We start from the raw sequence: 19,585 nt of genomic DNA, 5'->3' as shown, positions 1-19,585 counted from the left end.
GTGACGCGTAAGCGCCCCGTGGTCCGTCCACGCGGCGGGATTTAGGCAGCACCAAGAAGATGGGGCGCCTGGCGGCTCTGTCTATTGTGCCCGAGTCTTCGTTTCGGCTCAGGTTGTGATCTCGGTTTGCAAGATGGAACCCCACACTGGGCTCTGCGCCGATGGCCAGGAGGCTGCTCGACATTCTTCCCTCCTTCTCTCTCTCTCTGCCCCTCCTCCCCTTGGGCTAGCTCTCTCGCAAAATAAATCATAAACTTAAAAGAGAGAGAGAGAGGAACGAGCTACCAAGCCGTGAAAACACAGGGCAGAACCCTAAAGGTACATCACTACATGCAGGAAGCCAATCCGAAAGTCTGCACACTGACTCCACCTGGATGCGCTTCTGGAAAAGGCACAAGCTTCTGGAGGCAGTAAAGAGGTCAGTGTCTGCCGGGAGAGGGATGAGTAGGAGGCACACAGGGGATTTTAGGGCCGTGGAAACACTCTGTGTGACACTAACCGTATGTTTCCGGATCCGCAGCACATGCAACACCAAGGGCGACCCTAACGTACTGTGGACTCTGAGGGCCATGGGGCATCCAAGCAAGTGTCCAGTCTGCAGGGGGAGGGGTCTGTGGGCAATCTCTGTGCCTCCCTCTCAGTTTTGCTGGGAACCCTAAAACTCCTCTAACAAAGAAAGTCTATTAATTTAGGGGTGCCTGGGAGGCTCAGTCAGTTAAGCATCCAATTTCAGCTCAGGTCGTGATCTCACAGTTGGTGAGTTCGTTCGAGCCCCCCAGTCGGGCTCTGTGCCGACAGCTCAGAGCCCGGAGCCCGCTTCGGATTCTGTGTCTCCCTCTGTATCTGCCCCTCTGCACTCACATTCTCTCTCTCTCTCTCTCTCTCTCTCTCTAAAATAAATAAACAAAAAATTAAAAAACAGAAAGTCCAGGGGCGCCTGGGTGGCGCAGTCGGTTAAGCGTCCGACTTCAGCCAGGTCACGATCTCGCGGTCCGTGAGTTCGAGCCCCGCGTCAGGCTCTGGGCTGATGGCTTGGAGCCTGGAGCCTGTTTCCGATTCTGTGTCTCCCTCTCTCTCTGCCCCTCCCCCGTTCATGCTCTGTCTCTCTCTGTCCCAAAAATAAGATAAAAAAAAAAAACGTTGAAAAAAAAAAAAAATTAAAAAAAAAAAAAAAACAGAAAGTCCATTAAAACAAAACAACTTTATTGAGGTATACTTTGCATAACGCCGTCCCTCTGGGCTGCAGCAGCCCTCGCCCACAAGATGCTGACTTTCGTCCACATCCCTGGGTGTTAGGGGACCGTCCCTCCTGGCCACTGGCGAGCGCAGCCCGCTGACGGGTTATCCACACGCCCGGCGATGCACGGTTGGGCGATCGTGAACTTGGCGGTGTGAGCGTCACAGGGTCACAAGGTTGTGGGGCGGATGTGTTTACCTTCTGGAAACTTACAGCTGTTGTTTGATTACTAACGTGGTCCGGCCAGGGCCCCTGCCCACCCGCTGGCCGGCACGGGGTGCGCCTCCTGGGGCAGACCCTGGCCCAGCCACCGTCACAAATTCCGCCCGGCGGAGCAGGCCCCGGCTCAGAGAGGCTGGGTGACTGGCCCAAGATGGCTCAGCTCTCCGGGGGGAGGGGGGCGCAGAGTCACGACTCAAACCTGGCCGAGGTGGGGGAGGGGGAGCAGGGCACGGCCAAGCTGACCCCGGACGGTCTGAGGCTCAGCAGCGCGGAGGGAGAGGGGTTGACTCGGCCCCTCCCCTCCCCCCCCCCCCCCCGGGACACCCAACCCCAACACACACAGGCAAAGCCGCCTCAAGAGCTCGCATGTCTGACTCCCACCACGCACACGGCCACACGCCCACGCGAGAGAACGCACCACACGTGTGCACACGCGCAGGTGAACACGCACAAGGTGTGGGGCAGCTCACGGAGCCACAGCCAAGCACATCCGCTCACGGCCCCCTCCCTCACGCACACACACACAGATCCGCGCCTGGCAGCACGCGGACGCATGGGCCCCGACAGGAGGGCCGGTGGGAGGCCTTGTGCAGAGGCGTCCACGGAGCTCCAGGGTCCAGCCAGAGCCTGGGATCGCCCTGGCTGACCTCCAGCCCCTTCTGAGATCCCGGGGCCCGGCCACCGCCGCCAACGGGGCCTCACCAGGGAGCAGGAAGTGCCTCCCGGGACCTCACCAGGTCTCCTGGCCTGGAGCCCGGGCCTCCTCCTCTCGCCCTGAGGTCTCCCTGGAGCGCACTCAGTGCCCCTGGGGGAGGCTGGTGCTCCTGTGGGGCCCTGAGGACGCCCGGAAGGGGTGTGGGGAGGGGAGCGTGGGGGGCGGGGGCAAGGGAGCATGGAGGGGACGTGTGGAGGGGGAGCGAGGGGGTGCAGGACAAGGGGTGCAGGGGGCGCATCATGGGGCAAGCAGAGGCCGGCCTGTTTCTGCACGAGCGTGGCCACGACGTCCCAGCACAGAGAACAAACGCAGGAGAGCTCCCCACCGCAGCAGCCCCCCGCCCGGGCCCAGCCTCACCGAGCACCTCCACCTGCCCGGAGGCCCAGAGATGCCCCTGACCTGGGACACCCGGCCCTCTGGGAGCGCCCACCACGCAGGGGCTCCCCAGACGCAGCAGGGACACTTGCGACCACAGGTCTGGATCTCCGTCTCCTGACCTCTGGGAGGAACATGCCTGCGCCCATTATCCCTGCCGTACGGACGGGAAACTGAGGCCGGAAAGGTCAGCCCGTGGGGAGCCAGGATGCGAGGCAAAAAAGGGGGCCTCTGGCCCCCACCCACCTCAGCCCCCTCCGCTCCCCTCCCCTCACGGCCCAGGCCCCCGGATTCTCCCTGTTAACTGGCCCCGCGGTAATTATGGGAAACAATCCCGGGTCTGTGTGGTTCAGCCCCGACCCGTTTTGCCACTTTCTGTTCGAAGGCAGAGCCCGTTTGGCAGCTTTGGGGCAGTCTCGGCCTCCTTGCTGCTCAGAGAACCCAGAACCTGTCCAGCGGGTTTGGCCAAAATTGTGCCTTGTTGCCCGTGCAAGTTCACACACTGCTCACTTCTGTCTCCCTCAGGTGGGGAGCGCTGGGGCTCGGCCCGAGGTCGCAGGAGGTCGCTGCAGCGAAGGACCATGTGAGTACCCGGGGACCCCAGGGTTCGCAGCTCCAACAACGGGGGAGGGAAAGGAGGGGGCTGGGGTCCCTGGGGTGCCCAGCCCCTGCTCCCTGAGCAGGAGCGGGGGTCGGCCTGACGGGCATTAGAGGCGCAGCCACCTGCCCTGGGGCCCCTGGCCGAGGGGGCCGGGGGAGGAGGCCCAGTGGGCTTCCTGGGCAGAGGGACGGGGTGCAGAGAACTCTGGGAAGTCGTCATCTGGTGGGGATCCAGGGGCACCAGGAATGGGCCGCTGGCCGGCACCGCATCCTGGACCTGCCCCACCGCCTGGACCCCCACGGGGCAGAGGGGTGCAGCCATGGGGGCGGGGGTCGTACGCAGCGCCACCCCCCCCCCCCCGGTGCAGTGCTGGGCACCCTGGGACACTCGGCGGCCCCCGAAAAGCAGCCACAAACAGGGACGCGCGTCCCGCGCAGTCTCCCTTGACCAGGCCTCGGGGAGGAAGCCCGGGAAGGCGCAGCCACAGAGGGCCAGCCCATCCTCCCGGAGTCAGGTTGCAGGGCCCGCTGTTACCTGAGCCGCAAAGCAAAACCTCAGCCCGCCAAGCAAGCGCACACCTGCCTTGTTCCCCTGAGCGTGCGTGCGTGCGTGCGTGCGTGTGTGCACACGTGGGGTACGCGGCTACACGGACTTGTGCGCGTGCATCGGTGCATGCGGCTCTCCCCGGGCCTGTGCAGGGCTGCGTGTGCGGCCGGGCGGGTGACTGAGGGCGGCACCGCGTGCGTGGGGTTTGTGTGTCGGGGTGTGCAGGAGGGCATGTTAGGATATTGTCGGGATGCCGTCGCCTCCCTGTGTGCGTGCGGGCGTCACACACGTGTGGCACAGGTGATGTTAGAGACCACCGGGCAGTGATGCCCCTCTGGGCATAAACTGGCCCAGGAGCTATCAGGAGACCCAGGCCATGGGTTTGTGCCCAGGCTTCGTCCCTTGCAAGCTGGGGACCTCACTCCGAGCCTCAGCTTCCTCAACTATAAAATGGGGTTGCCACAGCTACTCCGTGGGTGAGCGTGAGACCCAATGAGTCGTTGCACGGGAAGCTCCCGACAGGTGCCCGGCGCCCAGGCTGGCCCCTGACCGCCAGCCAGCGGCCTGATCCCCGGAGCTCCCACCACACCCAAGGAGACCCGACAGCCCGAGGTGGCAGGGCCCCTGGTGCCCCCGGGAGCCCAGGTCAAGATACATGCCCACCGTCTGTGTCAGGGACAGGGACACGGAGGCACAGCCAGGCGGGCGACTTGGCCAAAGTTGCCACAGAAGAGGCTTTGCCCGTCACCACCGAGGCCCCCCAGAGAGGGTGGATGGAGACACTCGAGCCTCTTATGCTGAGGCTCAGCCCTGAGTCTGCAGACCCGGACGCCCAGCACCTTCTCGGAAGGTCATGGGGCTCCCGTGTGTGTGTAGCCGGCCCTCTCCTGGGGCCTCGGCACTCTCTTCTGTGCGAGGGGGCCGGATGGCAACCCCCCTGGACACAGCCACGAAGACCCAGGGGACCCGAAGCGTCCACCCACTGGACAGCTGTCCAAGGATGCAGGTGTGCACCTGGCGGAGTCTGAGGCCTCTCCCCTGAACTTGGGGCCGGGGGATCTTGCCCTCTTGCAAAGGGTCTTTGTGGCAGTGGGATGCGTGCTTGTCTGAGAGAGGAGGCGCCCCGTACGTGGCACTATCAGCCATCTGGGGGCCACGTGAGGGAGGTGCTGGTGGAGGGACAGCGGGCCGTGGACACAGGGTCTCCGTCTGCACTTAGCTGAGCACTCCACTGCCAGGTCCTCGGCTGGACGCGCATTGCCTGGACACGCGTCCTCTGGAAGGTGTCACCTGCACAGCTGTCCCTAGATAGATAGAAAGGAGCCTGCTCCTTCCGGGGGCTCAGCCCCAGCAGAGACCTTCCGGTACAGGCGTCCAGAGTGTCCTCGGGCCCCGAGGAGCAGAGCTCAGGCCTCCGTCCCCATCGCACCCTGTCCAGCGACTCAGGCCACCCCCTCCTGTGCACAGGCCACCGGGGCCCAGAGACCGGGGCCCAGCCCCCCCACCTGCGGGCACTCCCAGCAAAACACGGAGCAGCTGCTGGGGAGAGCTGGCTCCAGGCAGGTGGGGACCACCTGCCTCCACCTCCCGCCCCTTCCTTAGACCCTCCCCCCTCCAGGAGAGTGGAGGCCAGGACAGGGTCTACCCAGAGTCTGTCTACTCTGCCTTAGCCAGATGCGCTGTCACCTGCCCCCCCGGGGAGGTCACACAATCCCTGCAACACTGTCGCCCATGAGCTGGATGGCTCTGGGCCTCTCCGGGAGAGGGGAGGAGATGAGAGGGGAGAGGAGGGGCGGGAGGGGAGGGGAGGGGAGGGGAGGCTGCCGCATGATGCATCCCTTCCAGCTCTATTTCCAGCTACCAGGACAACCTGCCCTGTGTCGCTGCTATGCCCTGCCCCGCGTGCAAGAGACCATCTCCTCTCGTCAGGTGGGGCCTGAGGGGCCCTGAGGTGGGGGGAACGGGGTCCACCGGCCCTGCGTCGGCACCCTGGTGTCGTCGTGGGGGCCCTGGCCCACCTCCCGCTCAGGCTCAGGGTGCAGGGCTGCTCCCAGGCCTATGGGCACCAGAGGCTCCCTCGGGCGGCTCCCTGTGGACCAGGCGCGGGCCTGTCTGGCGGGTCTGGGTGGAATTTCAAGCACCGCGACTCAGCCCCTGCCTGGCGCTCCTCGCCCAGCCTCCTGAGTCCGCAGAGGCCCCTGCTCACTGCGTGGCTCCGGGGGCCCTGCTGCACGATTAAAAGCCCCCCAGCCAGCACCGCGGGGCCACAGGGGAACGAGCCAGCGGTGCGCGCGGGGCAGGGCACAGCATCCACGGACCCCGGAGCCGGCTCAAACCCCAGCTCCACTTCCTCCCGGGTGGCTGGGGAGCATGACGTGATCTCTTTGGGCCTCGGTTTCCCCCTTTGGACAGCAGGCCGGGACTGGCATTAATGCCTCGCTCGAGCGCTGGCCTCTCCCGGCCCCGAGAATCTCGGGTCTTGTCTCCTAACCTCACCAGGTGAGCTCCAGCCCCCAGCCTCGAGGTGGGGCCCCTCCTAAACTCTTGTCATCCCCACTCAACACACAGCCACCGAGCAGCCACCCCCGTGCCCCTGGCCATCACTTGGGGGTGGCCCAGAGCCCAGGCGGGCCCTCAGAACAAGCTAAGGGGCCCCAGCATCCCAGCACCTGCGGCCAGCCCTGTTCAGTGGGTTCCCACAGCCAGTGCAGGCCAGTGGATGTCACCGCGTCCTCCGGCCGAGGCTCCCTGGTGCTTTGATGCTTGACCTCAGGTCCAAAGAGGCTGCTGAGAGCCACACTCCACGGTCCAGTCTCCCTCAGGCAGCTTCAGAAGCCTCCGGCTGGCCCTGACCCCTGGGTTCTCTTGGGGTCACAGTCAAGGACACTCCTGGGTTCCACCCCCAACTCCAAGCGCTCAGAGCATCATGCCCCTTGTGTGCTCTGTGAGCAGGAATCGCCAGTCGGGCCGGCTTTCCGGGCCGGCTCCCATCATGCGGTGGCACAGCATGACGGCCCCTGGGGGCAGCCGCCACCCCTCCCAGCAGGGACACTGGCAGTGGCGCGTGGGCGTTCCCAGCAGGGGGCTGTTCGGTGGGTGTTGCTGCAAACACTCGTGTGCATATCGTCAGCGCAAACGGGATGAGACGGCGCTCCCTTGGGCCGCCAGGGCAAGGACTCGGGCACAGCCTGGTGTGACGGGGCCACGGGCAGCTTTGAGCGGAGGCTTCGAGGGCCTCGAAGGGCCCAGTGCTGTGCAGAGAGTGTGTCCTCATGGGAAGGGGGGTGACTTGGGCCCCCGTGGGCGTAGCAGGAGAGGGAAGGTGGGGTCCTGGCGGATGTAGGATGCTGACAGGCGGCTGTGGGATGCCAGCAGGAGAGGGGCCAGGGGCACCAGGAGCTCAGCCACCTGCTTGCGGGGTCCAACGGACCCCAGGGCTCCTTGGGCTGAAGCCCAGAAGAGGCCACCTCCCCTGGCCTGGAGGTGAGATCCAGAGGAAGAGGGCGGGGTCCAGCCCCAGGTGCACCTGGGAAGAGTCCGTCTGGCGGGGCCTCGTCCATCCCGCGGGGCTGGCAGCAGCCTGGGTAAACACAGGCCAGAGTCCAGATGACCATCCACAATTACTCGGGGCGAACTCAGGGAGAAGAGGCGCTGGGGCCTCAGCACCCCTTAATACACGACACACAGCATGGCACACGCACATACGGGCACATACCACACGCGCAGTACTCGTGCACAGTACACGGGTGCGCACAGTACTCGTGCACAGTACACGCACATACACGTACACACATACCACGCGTGCAGTGCGCACACCACACACACACACAGGGCGTGCACGGCGCCCCGCCTGGCCCAGGACGGAGTGCAGCCTGAACGCGTGGCAGCCCAGAGCAGAGGTCTGGATCGGAGGCCCGCACTCGCTCCAGCAACTGGCAGCGCCCCCTCCCCTCAGAGAAGCACCTAGAAGAGAGACCTTCCCGGAAGGGCTCTGCATGTTGCAACCAGCTCACGGGTTAACAGAGCGTGTAATGGGTGCCGGGAGCCACTGCAGACCAGGCCTGGCCCAGCCCCCTGACCTGTGGCCCAGCCTCCCGGGCCTGGGACCAATCTGCGGCCGCAAGGGCAGCGGCAGGCGAGGGGAGGTGGGGCGTGGCATGGGGACCCACGGCCCTGTGAGCCCACTCCTCCCAGCTGCCCGCCCGCCAGAGACCTCTCCAGGCTGCCCGGGGCCCAGAAAGGCCTGGAAGGGAGGGAGGGCAAGGGCATCCAGGCCCCAGCCCCCGGGGCCCCTCAATTCTGACCTCAGGCAGTGGACCCCCAAGGTGTGCACGGCCCAACCAAGTACCTCTGAGGACCTGTGGGGAGGAGGGGGTGGGGCCAGCAGTCGGTGGGACTCCTGCCCCCTCCTCAGGACCCTGTGGCCTCTCAGTACGGGGCCCGTTTCCCTGGGCAGACGAGGCCGGTGCGTGTGTTTCTGCGGATCTGCGCCTGCATACACAGACCCTGCCCTGGCCAGAGTGACCTCTCCCCACGCCTTCCTCTACAGGCTGGGGACAGAGGGGCGGTAGAGGCCAGGGGGCCATCCCTGTACCCTGAGCACAGAGGGGCCTGGGCCAGAGCCCTCGGGAGCCATGGAGAGTTTCATGGAGTCACTGAACAGGCTGAAGGACGTCCATGAGAACGAGGTCCGGGGTGAGTGCCACGGGGGGCGGGTGTCCACAGCCCTCACCTGGGCCGGGTCAGGATGCTCCTCCACGAACCTCCAAATCTAGCCAGACCTGGGGGCCCTGCCTTCCAGGCCCAGACGGGGAGTCCTGACCCAGAGCCCAGAGGAGGCAGGCGCCCAGCCTCAGATCAGCATCCCTGAGTGTGGCCCTGGAAGGTGTTCTCCCAAAGGGTCAGCCGACAGCAGAGCAGAAATAAAAAGCCAGGCCTCCAACAGAAAGCCAGACGCTTGGGTTGAGATGAGCCCCTCACCCAGGGCGGGGCAGGGGTGCTGGCGGCCCACAGCCGTGTGGTTGCCCACCTCCAGGGATGGATGGAGGCCCATCCAGAGCATTCCAGGGTTTAGAGCTGAAATCCTGCTCCCCGACAGGACCCCCGAGGCCAAGATCTGCCCCAGCCCACAGGCCTGTCCACTCCACCCCCCATCACGGGGCTGGGGCCAGCGTACTCCCCTCACTCTCGGCCGGCCCACAGCCCTCACACACCACCCTGAGGGCCCGAGGGGCCCGGATCTCTTCCCCGGTGACCTGGAGAGGTGGGGACTGCGTGGGCCCAAGTCAGACTCCAGCCCAGTGGCAAGAGCTTCCCCAGAGAGCGGGTTTTATTTCCACACTGGCTGTGCCCCCAGAAAACACCCCTCAAGGACTCGGCCCGGTGGGATGGCCTTGGGGAATCAGTGAGGGGGTCCAGGCAGGCGGCGGGGGTCCACAGAGGGCCCTGCCTGACGGCCAGGGACAGGAGGTGACCCCCACCCCTTTCCTGGCTCCCCTAGGTCTGCAGAATAAACTCCTAGAGCTGAACTCCGAGAGATGCCGGTGAGTCAGGACAGACCCCGGCCCAGTGGGAACCCAGTGGGAAACACAATGACCACAGTCCAGGGCGCTAACGCTGCCCCCATCCAGTGATGCAGAAGGGGAAACTGAGCCTCGGGGCTGGGGGCGGGGCTGAGTCACCGGTCCGAAGCCGTGCCTCGAGTAGCCGCTGCAGCCAGGACTGGAACCTCCAAGCCCCGCCGAGCGAACAGGGGCCCTCCGGTGGGGGGGCAAGCCGTATCCGCTCGGGGCACCCAGGGCACCAACAGTGAGACCCCCAGGGCCCGCGGGGCAGCTTTTCGCATCGCCACTTCACAGACGGCCGCACTTCTGTGCCACCGCCAGCAGCGCGTGGACGCGGCCGGTCGCCAAGGCGGCCACGAACGCTCGCGTTTGGGCCGCTGGGCCGGCACCGCCCTCGTAAGGCCGGCTCTACCAGCGTTCCCAGCAGGTGCACCCCGCAGGACCCAGCCCGGGACTCACCCCGGCAGGAGGGGCCCCCCGGGCAGAGCAGAACCCGCGCCTCGGCTCGCCCCCCACAGGGACGCCCAGAGGGTGGAAGAGCTCTGCGCCAAGAACCATCAGCTCAGGGAGCAGCAGAAGGCGCTGAAGGAGAACGTGCGGGTGCTGGAGAACAGGTGAGTGGACAGGGGTGGGGCGGGAGGGCAAGCGGACCGCCGGGAGGCCTCGCGCGCTGGGGGACTGAGCCGGGCGGTGCCGCCGAGCCCTGAGTAAAAGGCACTTCCGCGGCTCCTTCTCACGCTCGGCAGAACAGGGAAGGCTTAGCCCACGTGCCAGGGCTTCCGCGGTCAGCGGAAGGCAGGGCCGCGTCCCCGGAGCAGGGCAACGAGGGTCCCAGCCCCCTCTGGGGGCCCCGGTCTCCGTCCTGAGAGTGGCCTCTTGCCCCCGCCCCACACCGCAGGCTGCGAGCTGGCCTGTGCGACCGCTGCATGGTCACCCAGGAGCTGGCCAGGAAGAAGCAGCAGGAGTTTGAGAACTCGCTCCTCCAGAACCTGCAGCACGCCGTCCTCCTCAGTGAGCCCCGCCCCTGTCACCCTGCACCTTGCTCTGCCCCACCCCATCCCCCCGTCCTCCTCAGTGAGCCCTGGCCCGTTACCCTGCACCTCTCTGTCGCCCCCCCCCCCAAGGGGGTCCCGGGACCCCCAGGACCTACTCGGCCTGACACGGGGGTCTCGGGGAAACAGACAGTGATACAAAAAAGGCCCAGCGGGCCCCGGCATGTCCCTCACTGGTCAGTCACCTGGGCTGGGGGTGCCCCCGACCTCGGGACGCAACCCCTCCTTCCTGTGATGAGGACAGTCCCACAGAGTCCGGAGCCCCCACCTGCCAATGAGGAGGACAAGCCGCCTGTCCCCCAGGGGGCGCCCCAGGGACAAGCTTCGTTGCGGGGGGCGGGGGGGGGTCCCCACCACTTTTGACGGCCTCCACAGCCTGGTGCTGTTTACTCAGTAGCGTCCAACCACGCACTCACACAGCAAGCACTTACGGGGCACCTGTGGGCTGCCAGACCCCGGGCCGAGTGCTGGAGTCACAGCTGGCAGACAGGCCAAGGAGGGGGACTTCCCTGGTGTTGTGGGGACCCTGTCCCTGCCCTGCCTCTCCTCCCCGAGTTCTTCACTGATCAGCGCATTTTGCAGCCAACGAGTTGAACCGCCTGCAGGGGGAAAACGAGACGTTGAAGGAGGAGATAAAGCGGCTTCGGGGCCCACGGTGAGTGGGGGAGGTGAGCACCCACACTCCCCAAACCCCCCCCACGGGAGGCCCCCGCCACTGGTGCAGAGAGGAGGGCACAGGACCCCGGGGGGTCCCCACAGGCCATCCCCACGGCACAGACTTCTAGCCTCTCATAGTCCAACAAGTGGGGGCCTGGGGGACACCCTAGAAACTGAGCTGGGTCCCCAACACCCGCGGCAGCCATCAAGGTCTTAGCCCTGTGGAGCCATGGATGGCGGAGTCTCAGGCAATGTCAAGAGCGAGTGCTTTCCTGGTCACCTGAGTGTCCCCGCAGGGGTGGCTTGTCCCCCAGGAGGGTGCGCCCTGGCCTTCCTGGTCCTGGCACCGCCCTTGCTCACCCTCCCTGTCTTTGTCTCCCCTCCGGAGTCAGGCTCAAGCCCCAATACAGGGAGGGTGCCTCAGACCCCCCCTCACCCCTACTACTCCCCTCCCCGGGCGCTCGGAAGGCCGCCATCGAGAAGACATCGGGAGGCCATGAGGAGGCCGAGGACGACCATCCAGGTGGGAGTCCCCAGAGGGGAGGTGCCGTGAGGGACAAGAGGCCAGAAAGTTGGGCACCACTGAGGAGCCCTCTGGCTGGAGGACGGAGCTGCCCACCCCTCCGAGTGCCTCCTCACTGGCCCTGCCCACTGCTTCTCCTCCCACAGAAAAGTCCACGGGGTACAGGACACCTCCAGTAGCCAGAATCTCCCCAAGCGCCAGCCTGCCCGAGACGTGGGCCCCAGACACGGTGAGCACGAAGGCCCCCAAGCCTGCTCCCCTCTTCCAGGCAGCCCCAGGCTCTGTGCCGGGCACGGCGCCCAGCCCCACGTGGCAGGTGGGCCAGCCAGGGACTGCTGGGTGGAGGCGAGGCTCAGAGCGGGCGGCTAACTTGCCCAAAGTCACAGAGAACAAGGGCAGAGGCCGGCAGCCGCCCCCGCCCAGGCTGACGCGTCCACCCGGCGCAGAGCCCCCAGCGGATCTCCAACCAGCTGCACGGGACCATTGCCGTGGTGCGGCCTGGGTCCCAGGCATGCTCTGCTGACCGGGGCTCCACCAACGGGACACCCGCACTGCCGCTCACCGGGAGCAGCCCCCCCAGCCCACCCAATGAGCACAGCCTCCCCCTGGACAGGTGAGGCCCTGCCTGCCACCGCCACCCCAGCAGAACGCCCGGTCTCCAAATCTGGTCCCACTTTTCAGGAGGTGGCCAGGACAAGGGGAGGGAGGTGTGGGGGTAGCAGATGGGGACTGAGCCCCGGGAACCCTCTCGGAAGTGGTCTAAGACCGACCATCCTCAGTGTCTGAGAGCATCGTGTGGTCGGGACACAGGGGCTGGGGCCGGAGCAGGCAGCTAAGGCCCGGAAGAGAGAAAGATCTCCGTGTGCAGCTCCTTCCTCAGCGCCCTGGGCCCCAGGTCACTTCTGGCCCCTCCACGACTGTGCGTGCGGGCCTGCCTTGCGAGCTGGGGCAGCCGGGCTGTGAAATGGGGGCTAACCCAGGGCTTCTCTCCCTGCAGCTTTCTGCGGGCCGCCCGGCACCCGGTCATGACCTATGAGTCCCTGAAGCGCTCCCTCCGGGCTGACCGCCTCTGCCTCCTGAACCGCCACCTGGCCCTGCACCTTCAGAGCCCCCACGGCGGCCCCCAAGTCCCCGCCTCAGCCCCCAGCGGCCCCCGGCCCCAGGGCCTGAAGGCTGGAAAGGCAGAGGCCTGGGAGGAGCCCATGGGCCCACTGGGCCTCCGGGGGGGCCCAGTGGACATGCGACACCCTCGGCTGGAGGGACAGCAGCTGCGGGCACAGGGGCGGATGGGCAGTGCCAGGCTGAGGGGCCCGCCTCCACCGGGGGGCACCCCACCCTCCCCACCAGTCAGCTCTGACTCAGAAGGCCCCCAGGGCGAGGCAGCCCTGTCCGGAGGGGGACACACACAGCCCACCGGCCCAGGTAGCCCCAGGGGAAAGGAAGCCACAGCCACACAGGACTATGTCCCAGACAAGCCCCTGGACCTCTCGGAGCGCGGCCGGGGCCGGGATGCCCCCAAGCCTCCTGACCAGCCGGGGTCACTCAGCCCCCCAGCTGCCCACACTCCCAGCCCAGAGCCGCCCCACGGAGCAGAGCCGCCTGCCCAGCCTGTACCCTGGGGACTCAGCAATGGCACCAAGGGAGCCAGAGCTCCAGAGGCAGAAGGACCCCCAAGTCCTGCGGTAAGGGGCCCACCCCTGTTCTCGGCCTCCACGCGCCTCCAACCCAGGTCCGGCATCCAGCCAGGCCCAGGCCGTGCTCCCCCCTCTTTCCGTCAGGTCGGTCCCCAGTGACACAGCCTGGCTGCCTGATTCACGCTAGAGGCGATGCTACCCTCCAGCTGCGGTCAGCCAGAGCCTGCTAGGCTGTGCCCAAGGCTGGGCTGGGGGCAGGGCTCAGATGAATTCAGCTGCTTCCTCGCTTCGCCCCCAGGATCCCTCCCAAGCTCTTCCAGGGCCCCACCCCAACGTGCCCTCTCCAAGCGGGACGGGAGAGGAAGCTAGGGGGAGACCAAAACCTCCCCCCCACCCACACCGGCCCGATGCTGATGGCCACCCAGGTAGGATGAGTGCCTGGGGTCAGGAGCACCTGGCGCGGTAGTGGGACGGGAGGGGCCGTGGTCAGTGGCCGCCGAGGAAGCCCGTCCTAGGGCCCAGCTCAGCCCCCTGGACCTGCTCTGCCAAACCCTGGGTCTAGGGCTTGGCACCCCAGCTGCAGTCCCAGAAGAGTTGGGGGCCCAGGGCAGGCACATCGCTGATCATAGGCAGTGAAGGGAAGACCATCCTAGCAATTAGGGCTTCAGGGCATGTACTGAGCTCCCCGTCACACAGCTACCAAGCCTGGGATAGCCCAGCAGGTGGGGCCGCAGCAGAGGGTCCCGGAGACACTGGGGAGGTTACTCGGCCCCTCGGTGCCTCAGTGTCGTCTGCAGTTGCCACTCTTAGTCTGGCCTGCTAGAAAGGCCTGTGCATCCGCTAGGCTCCAGGGGCCCCCACCCCGGCCTGACCCACACCCTGCGTCCTGCAGAGCTCAGCAAGGCCCAAGTGCAGTGGCTGGAGTCGGACGACCTGGACGAGTCAGACACCTCGGACGATGAGGTGAGGTGGATCCCCAGCCCCACGCTCCGTGGGGCGGGGCCGCTGAGCCGCCTGGGCTGCCCCAGGCTCGGGGGAGGGCCCTCGTCCTGACCACACCCCCAGGCCCTCAGGTGCGCCCAGGCTCGGGGGAGGGCCCTCGTCCTGACCACACCCCCAGGCCCTCAGGTGCACCCAGGCTCGGGGGAGGGCCCTCGTCCTGACCACACCCCCACAGCCCTCAGGTGCGCCCAGGCTCGGGGGAGGGCCCTCGTCCTGACCACACCCCCACAGCCCTCAGGTGCGCCCAGGCTCAGGGGAGGGCCCTCGTCCTGACCACACCCCCAGGCCCCTAGGTGAGCCCAGGCTCGGGGGAGGGCCCTCATCCTGACCACACCCCCAGGCCCCTAGGTGAGCCCAGGCTCGGGGGAGGGCCCTCGTCCTGACCACACCCCCAGGCCCTCAGGTGCGCCCAGGCTCGGGGGAGGGCCCTCGTCCTGACCACACCCCCAGGCCCTCAGGTGCGCCCAGGCTCGGGGGAGTGCCCTCGTCCTGACCACACCCCCAGGCCCTCAGGTGCGCCCAGGCTCGGGGGAGGGCCCTCGTCCTGACCACACCCCCAGGCCCTCAGGTGCACCCAGGCTCGGGGGAGTGCCCTCGTCCTGACCTCGTCCTGACCACACCCCCACAGCCCTCAGGTGTGCCCAGGCTCGGGGGAGGGCCCTCGTCCTGACCACACCCCCAGGCCCCTAGGTGAGCCCAGGCTCGGGGGAGGGCCCTCATCCTGACCACACCCCCAGGCCCCTAGGTGAGCCCAGGCTCGGGGGAGGGCCCTCATCCTGACCACACCCCCAGGCCCTCAGGTGTACCCAGGCTCGGGGGAGGGCCCTCGTCCTGACCACACCCCCAGGCCCTCAGGTGCGCCCAGGCTCGGGGGAGGGCCCTCGTCCTGACCACACCCCCAGGCCCTCAGGTGCGCCCAGGCTCGGGGGAGGGCCCTCGTCCTGACCACACCCCCACAGCCCTCAGGTGCGCCCAGGCTCGGGGGAGGGCCCTCGTCCTGACCACACCCCCACAGCCCTCAGGTGCGCCCAGGCTCGGGGGAGGGCCCTCGTCCTGACCACACCCCCACAGCCCTCAGGTGCGCCCAGGCTCAGGGGAGGGCCCTCGTCCTGACCACACCCCCAGGCCCCTAGGTGAGCCCAGGCTCGGGGGAGGGCCCTCATCCTGACCACACCCCCAGGCCCCTAGGTGAGCCCAGGCTCGGGGGAGGGCCCTCGTCCTGACCACACCCCCAGGCCCTCAGGTGCGCCCAGGCTCGGGGGAGGGCCCTCGTCCTGACCACACCCCCAGGCCCTCAGGTGCGCCCAGGCTCGGGGGAGGGCCCTCGTCCTGACCACACCCCCAGGCCCTCAGGTGCGCCCAGGCTCGGGGGAGGGCCCTCGTCCTGACCACACCCCCAGGCCCTCAGGTGCACCCAGGCTCGGGGGAGTGCCCTCGTCCTGACCTCGTCCTGACCACACCCCCACAGCCCTCAGGTGCGCCCAGGCTCGGGGAGGGCCCTCATCCTGACCACACCCCCACAGCCCTCAGGTGCGCCCAGGCTCAGGGGAGGGCCCTCGTCCTGACCACACCCCCAGGCCCCTAGGTGAGCCCAGGCTCGGGGGAGGGCCCTCATCCTGACCACACCCCCAGGCCCTCAGGTGTACCCAGGCTCGGGGGAGTGCCCTCGTCCTGACCACACCCCCACAGCCCTCAGGTGCGCCCAGGCTCGGGGGAGGGCCCTCATCCTGACCACACCCCCAGGCCCCTAGGTGAGCCCAGGCTCGGGGGAGGGCCCTCATCCTGACCACACCCCCACAGCCCTCAGGTGCGCCCAGGCTCGGGGGAGGGCCCTCGTCCTGACCACACCCCCAGGCCCCTAGGTGAGCCCAGGCTCGGGGGAGGGCCCTCGTCCTGACCACCCCACCCCCACACCCCTAGGTGGGCCAGAGCTGCGAGGTGGGGGCCAAGCCCAGCACACCGCGGGAGGGGCCCAGGTGCTTCTGCACCAAGGAGCGAGGGCAGAGCCTGCAGCAGAAGAGGAAGCGAGCCGCGGGCCCCTGGTGCAGAGGTACCGCGGGGAACCGGCCGACGGGACGGGGTGGGGGGCAGCCGAAGTACAGCGCCCTCACCCCACCTTTGTGGCCGCTCAGAACAGAAACCCGCCCTTGCACCTCCCCCTGGCACAGGCCCCTTTGAGCAGGGACCCAGGTCAGGACAGTGTGGATCCTGGCTCTTCTCGGCCTCACTGTCCAGCCTGAGCCAGTCCTGTCACCCTGAACCTCAGTTTCCCCCCAGAACCGGCAGTTGGGGGGGGTGGCAGTAGCAGAGTGAGTGTGAGACTTCCGTGGGATAAGGCCGAGGACAGTTGTTATCACCGTCTTTGGCATCAGGGCGAAGGGGCTTCCTGGGCCACAGCAGCCCCCAAGCCCGGTGGCCCGGAAGTCCTGCTCCTCTCCTGGCCCCTCATGGCGGGGGTCTCCGAGACCCTCCTGTCCACCTTCAGAGAGGGGCATCACAGAGGGTGCAGGCCTCTGGGTCCGGAGTGTGTCTGTTCCCACTGAGGCGGTGGGGGCTGCTGGAATGTTTGCCGGGGGCCGTGCTGTGGGCCCCTCCCAGGAGAGCCGCCCGAGCCGGCCGGAGGGTATCAGAATGACCTTTCACTTCCTGGTCGGGCCACAAAGGCAGCTGGGCTGAAAACCTGTGAAAGCCTGAGCTAATAACACAGGCCGCCCTGGTGTTTGTGCAAGCAGACCGGCAGTAGGCAGGCTGGGCTGTGGCCGCCACAATGTGCCATTGTTGCCTGGAAAGCGACAGTGGCCTGTGTTTGCTCGGGCGAGCCATGGAGGAGGCCAGCACACCTGTCATATTTCAAGGCACTTCCTGCTCGGCATATTCGGAGACTGTCCTGGTGGCCACAGTCCACAGGGGTTCTTGGGTATCCACCGCGCCCTCTGCTCTGAGCCAAGTCCCATCCCCGGTCTCCTCCCTGGGCGAACCCAGGGGCTCCCAAGCCGACACCCACCCAAACCCTGCAACGCACACACTGCCCGTCAGCGAGAACGGCGGCGTCGCCCAGCTTGTGGCGGGCACCGCCTGGCTCCAGGGGCAGCGCCCTTGGGTCCTGTGCCCACGCGGAGGTTCAAGGTGGCAGATGGAATCAACTGCCTGTGGGCCTCACCACCCTGCCCAGTGACGGGGCATCACTGTTGCACAGGTGGGAAAACCAAGACCCCCAAGAGTTAATCTGCCCAAGGCCACAGGGCTGGTACGTGGGGCCAGGATTCCAACGTGGCCTATCCAACCCAGAGCCCTCGTTCCGTTAGGGCCCAGCATCTTGGCAGGACCTACCTGCGAGGGTCCCGAGGACAGACCAACTGCGCCCTAGGCCCATGGAGGCACCCCACCAGTGTCTCGGGGATTCTGAGAGCATTTCCCGAGAAGCGGGATTTATCTAGAAGGTCCTGGGCCTTCAGCAAGGCATCGAGGCACTGGGGCCAAATGGTCTTGAGTCACACGCCTGGGGGGAGAGCCCACCCTCCAATCGGACCAGCCCCGCGCCGGTGTCTGGTGCCTCCAGGAACGCATCAGCTCCCCTTGCCCAAACGCTGCCCACAGGGCCCTGGGCAAGAACCCAGCATCACTGTGAGGGGGACACAGACTGTTGCCTGCCACCTAACCTCGGTCTACTCTTCACAGCCTCCAAGAAGCCAGCCCCAGGGAGAAGGAATCCGGGGGAGCCCCTGACAGCACATGAGGGGTCCGGGAGCCCAAGGGACCCTGAGGACGGCAGCCCCCCACCAAGCAATGGCAGCTGGGAGGAGACTTAGCTGCTCCCGGGGGCACCACACCCAACTGACAGCCCAGCACAGGGCAGGAGGGGACCGGGACCTGGACCATCCCCACAGGGGCTGGAAAGGCCAAGAGGGGGTCTTTGGCTGGCCACGTGGACCCCTCCATCTCCACCCATCTCAGATTGACCAGCTAGTCCTGGCGCTCGACCCTCACCCCATCTGCTCCTTTGGGGGGGCAGTAGGGTTCTCAGAGGCAGGGGAGGCAGGGGTGACTCAGACTCCAGCCCAGCGCAGTCCCCACCCCTGCTGCACGGAGGCAACCCTTCCTGGGCAGTGCCCCCACTTCTGATGGTCTCAGACTCCACTGGCATCCCTGACCCCCAGGGCCCTGCGCGCCTGGCCACCCCCTCCCTGACTGGGCGGAATGCGAGTGGTGGTCTCGGGCGCCCCCTCGTGGAAGCCTGCAAACGTGCCGGCAGTCAGGGTGTTGGGAGGCCAGTGGGCGCCCCACTGGAGAGGGTATCCAAGAACAAAGGTGTAAGGGATGGCATGTGCCGCTGGCAGAGTCCGGGGGTCAGCTGGGTCTCCAACTACCTGGGCTCTTGAATGCATCCAGGCCTGGGAACAAAACCAGCCCCGTTTGCAGAGGGTACAGGGACCAGGGCAAACTCTGGGGAGGGCTGCAGGGAACAGAACGGAAAATGTGCCCCAGCCCCCACACAGAGTACCCTCCTCACTGAGCGACTACTCCTGTGTCCCCAGACCACACCTGCAGGACCCCAGGGCGGCTGGGCCAGGATTGCACCCTTAGCCCTCAGGGGTACCCTGCTCCTTCAGCCATTGTCACTCTAGGAGGGTGTGTCTCAGTACCCTCTGGGGGAGGAGCTTAAACAGGCTCCCAGGCCCCATTCCAGACCCACCGAACTGGGGTCTTGGGAGCAGGCCTGCACTCGAAGTCTGAGAAGTTTGAGAACTGCTCATGCTGGGCAAAGGCAGGATACAGGGCAATGGCTGGGCCGGGTAAGGCCTGCGACAAATTGAGGGTGCAGGTCTGACAACGGGAGCACCACTCCCCCTCACTCACTGGCCTGCCCACCTGCTGGCCCCAGAGATCAGAGGGACTAAATGCCCAAGAGGGAAGCTGGGGCGGGAGGTGCACGTCTGTGTGCGTGTGTGCGTGTGTGTGAAAACTCCTATTGTTAAAAGTTGATCTGATCTGACATCAAATAAAAGCTGTGTGCGGACAAGCATGGATGGGGCTGGGGAGCAAAAGATAACAGTCCTCCATCACTCCGTTCCCCCATCACCCCCTTCTCAACTTCCTGGTCTGACATCAGCTCAACTGTTAGCTACCCGTTTGTCAGCTGCCCACCTGCCAGGGCCCCCCCTCTAGTACCACTGGGCAGGACTGAGGGTCCACTCTGTGTCTAGGCACAGCACTTCACAGCTCTGGTCTCACTCCTTCCAGGAGCCCCGCCAGTCACACACAGTGCCCCCACTTCACAGACAGAGGGGCTGAAGGTCGGGGAGGGTAAGCAGCTGACCCAAGGTGGCCCAGCTGGCAGGTAGCAGAGGAGGCCGAATCCGGAGCTCAGGCTCTTGGCTGCCCCAGTCGCCATGCTGCCCACTCCCCGCGCACCGGCAGGTAGCAGCGGCAGTGGGCACCACCCATGGGCACAGGGAC

General features: G+C 66.6%; 1 protein-coding gene across 1 annotated transcript; it reads left to right on the top strand.

Annotated features, from left to right (window-relative positions):
* Positions 1 to 3,032: 3,032 nt before the first annotated feature.
* On the top strand, positions 3,033 to 19,140 carry RBBP8NL (RBBP8 N-terminal like). The gene is made up of 14 exons (XM_081795401.1): positions 3,033 to 3,132; positions 8,246 to 8,391; positions 9,197 to 9,239; positions 9,779 to 9,874; positions 10,159 to 10,271; positions 10,895 to 10,967; positions 11,362 to 11,492; positions 11,639 to 11,721; positions 11,939 to 12,105; positions 12,490 to 13,174; positions 13,425 to 13,551; positions 14,019 to 14,089; positions 16,049 to 16,178; positions 17,807 to 19,140. The coding sequence occupies exons 2-14, from the start codon at positions 8,331 to 8,333 to the stop codon at positions 17,935 to 17,937; spliced, it is 1,911 nt and encodes a 636-aa protein (XP_081651527.1). The 5' UTR covers positions 3,033 to 3,132; positions 8,246 to 8,330; the 3' UTR covers positions 17,938 to 19,140.
* Positions 19,141 to 19,585: the final 445 nt, after the last annotated feature.

Source organism: Panthera onca, chromosome A3 (assembly GCF_046562875.1).
Source record: "Panthera onca isolate mPanOnc1 chromosome A3, mPanOnc1 haplotype 2, whole genome shotgun sequence".
NCBI classification, from domain to species: domain Eukaryota; kingdom Metazoa; phylum Chordata; class Mammalia; order Carnivora; family Felidae; genus Panthera; species Panthera onca.
Note: the sequence above shows the minus strand (reverse complement) of the source record. Positions and strands in the feature narration are given on the sequence as shown.

Coding starts and splice junctions, on each gene's coding strand:
- RBBP8NL (XM_081795401.1), top strand. CDS start 8,331: ATGGAGAGTTTCATGGAGTCACTGAACAGGCTGAAGGACGTCCATGAG. Junction 11,722..11,938: donor AGACGTGGGCCCCAGACACG/GTGAGCACGAAG, acceptor CACCCGGCGCAG/AGCCCCCAGCGGATCTCCAA. Junction 12,106..12,489: donor CACAGCCTCCCCCTGGACAG/GTGAGGCCCTGC, acceptor CTCTCCCTGCAG/CTTTCTGCGGGCCGCCCGGC.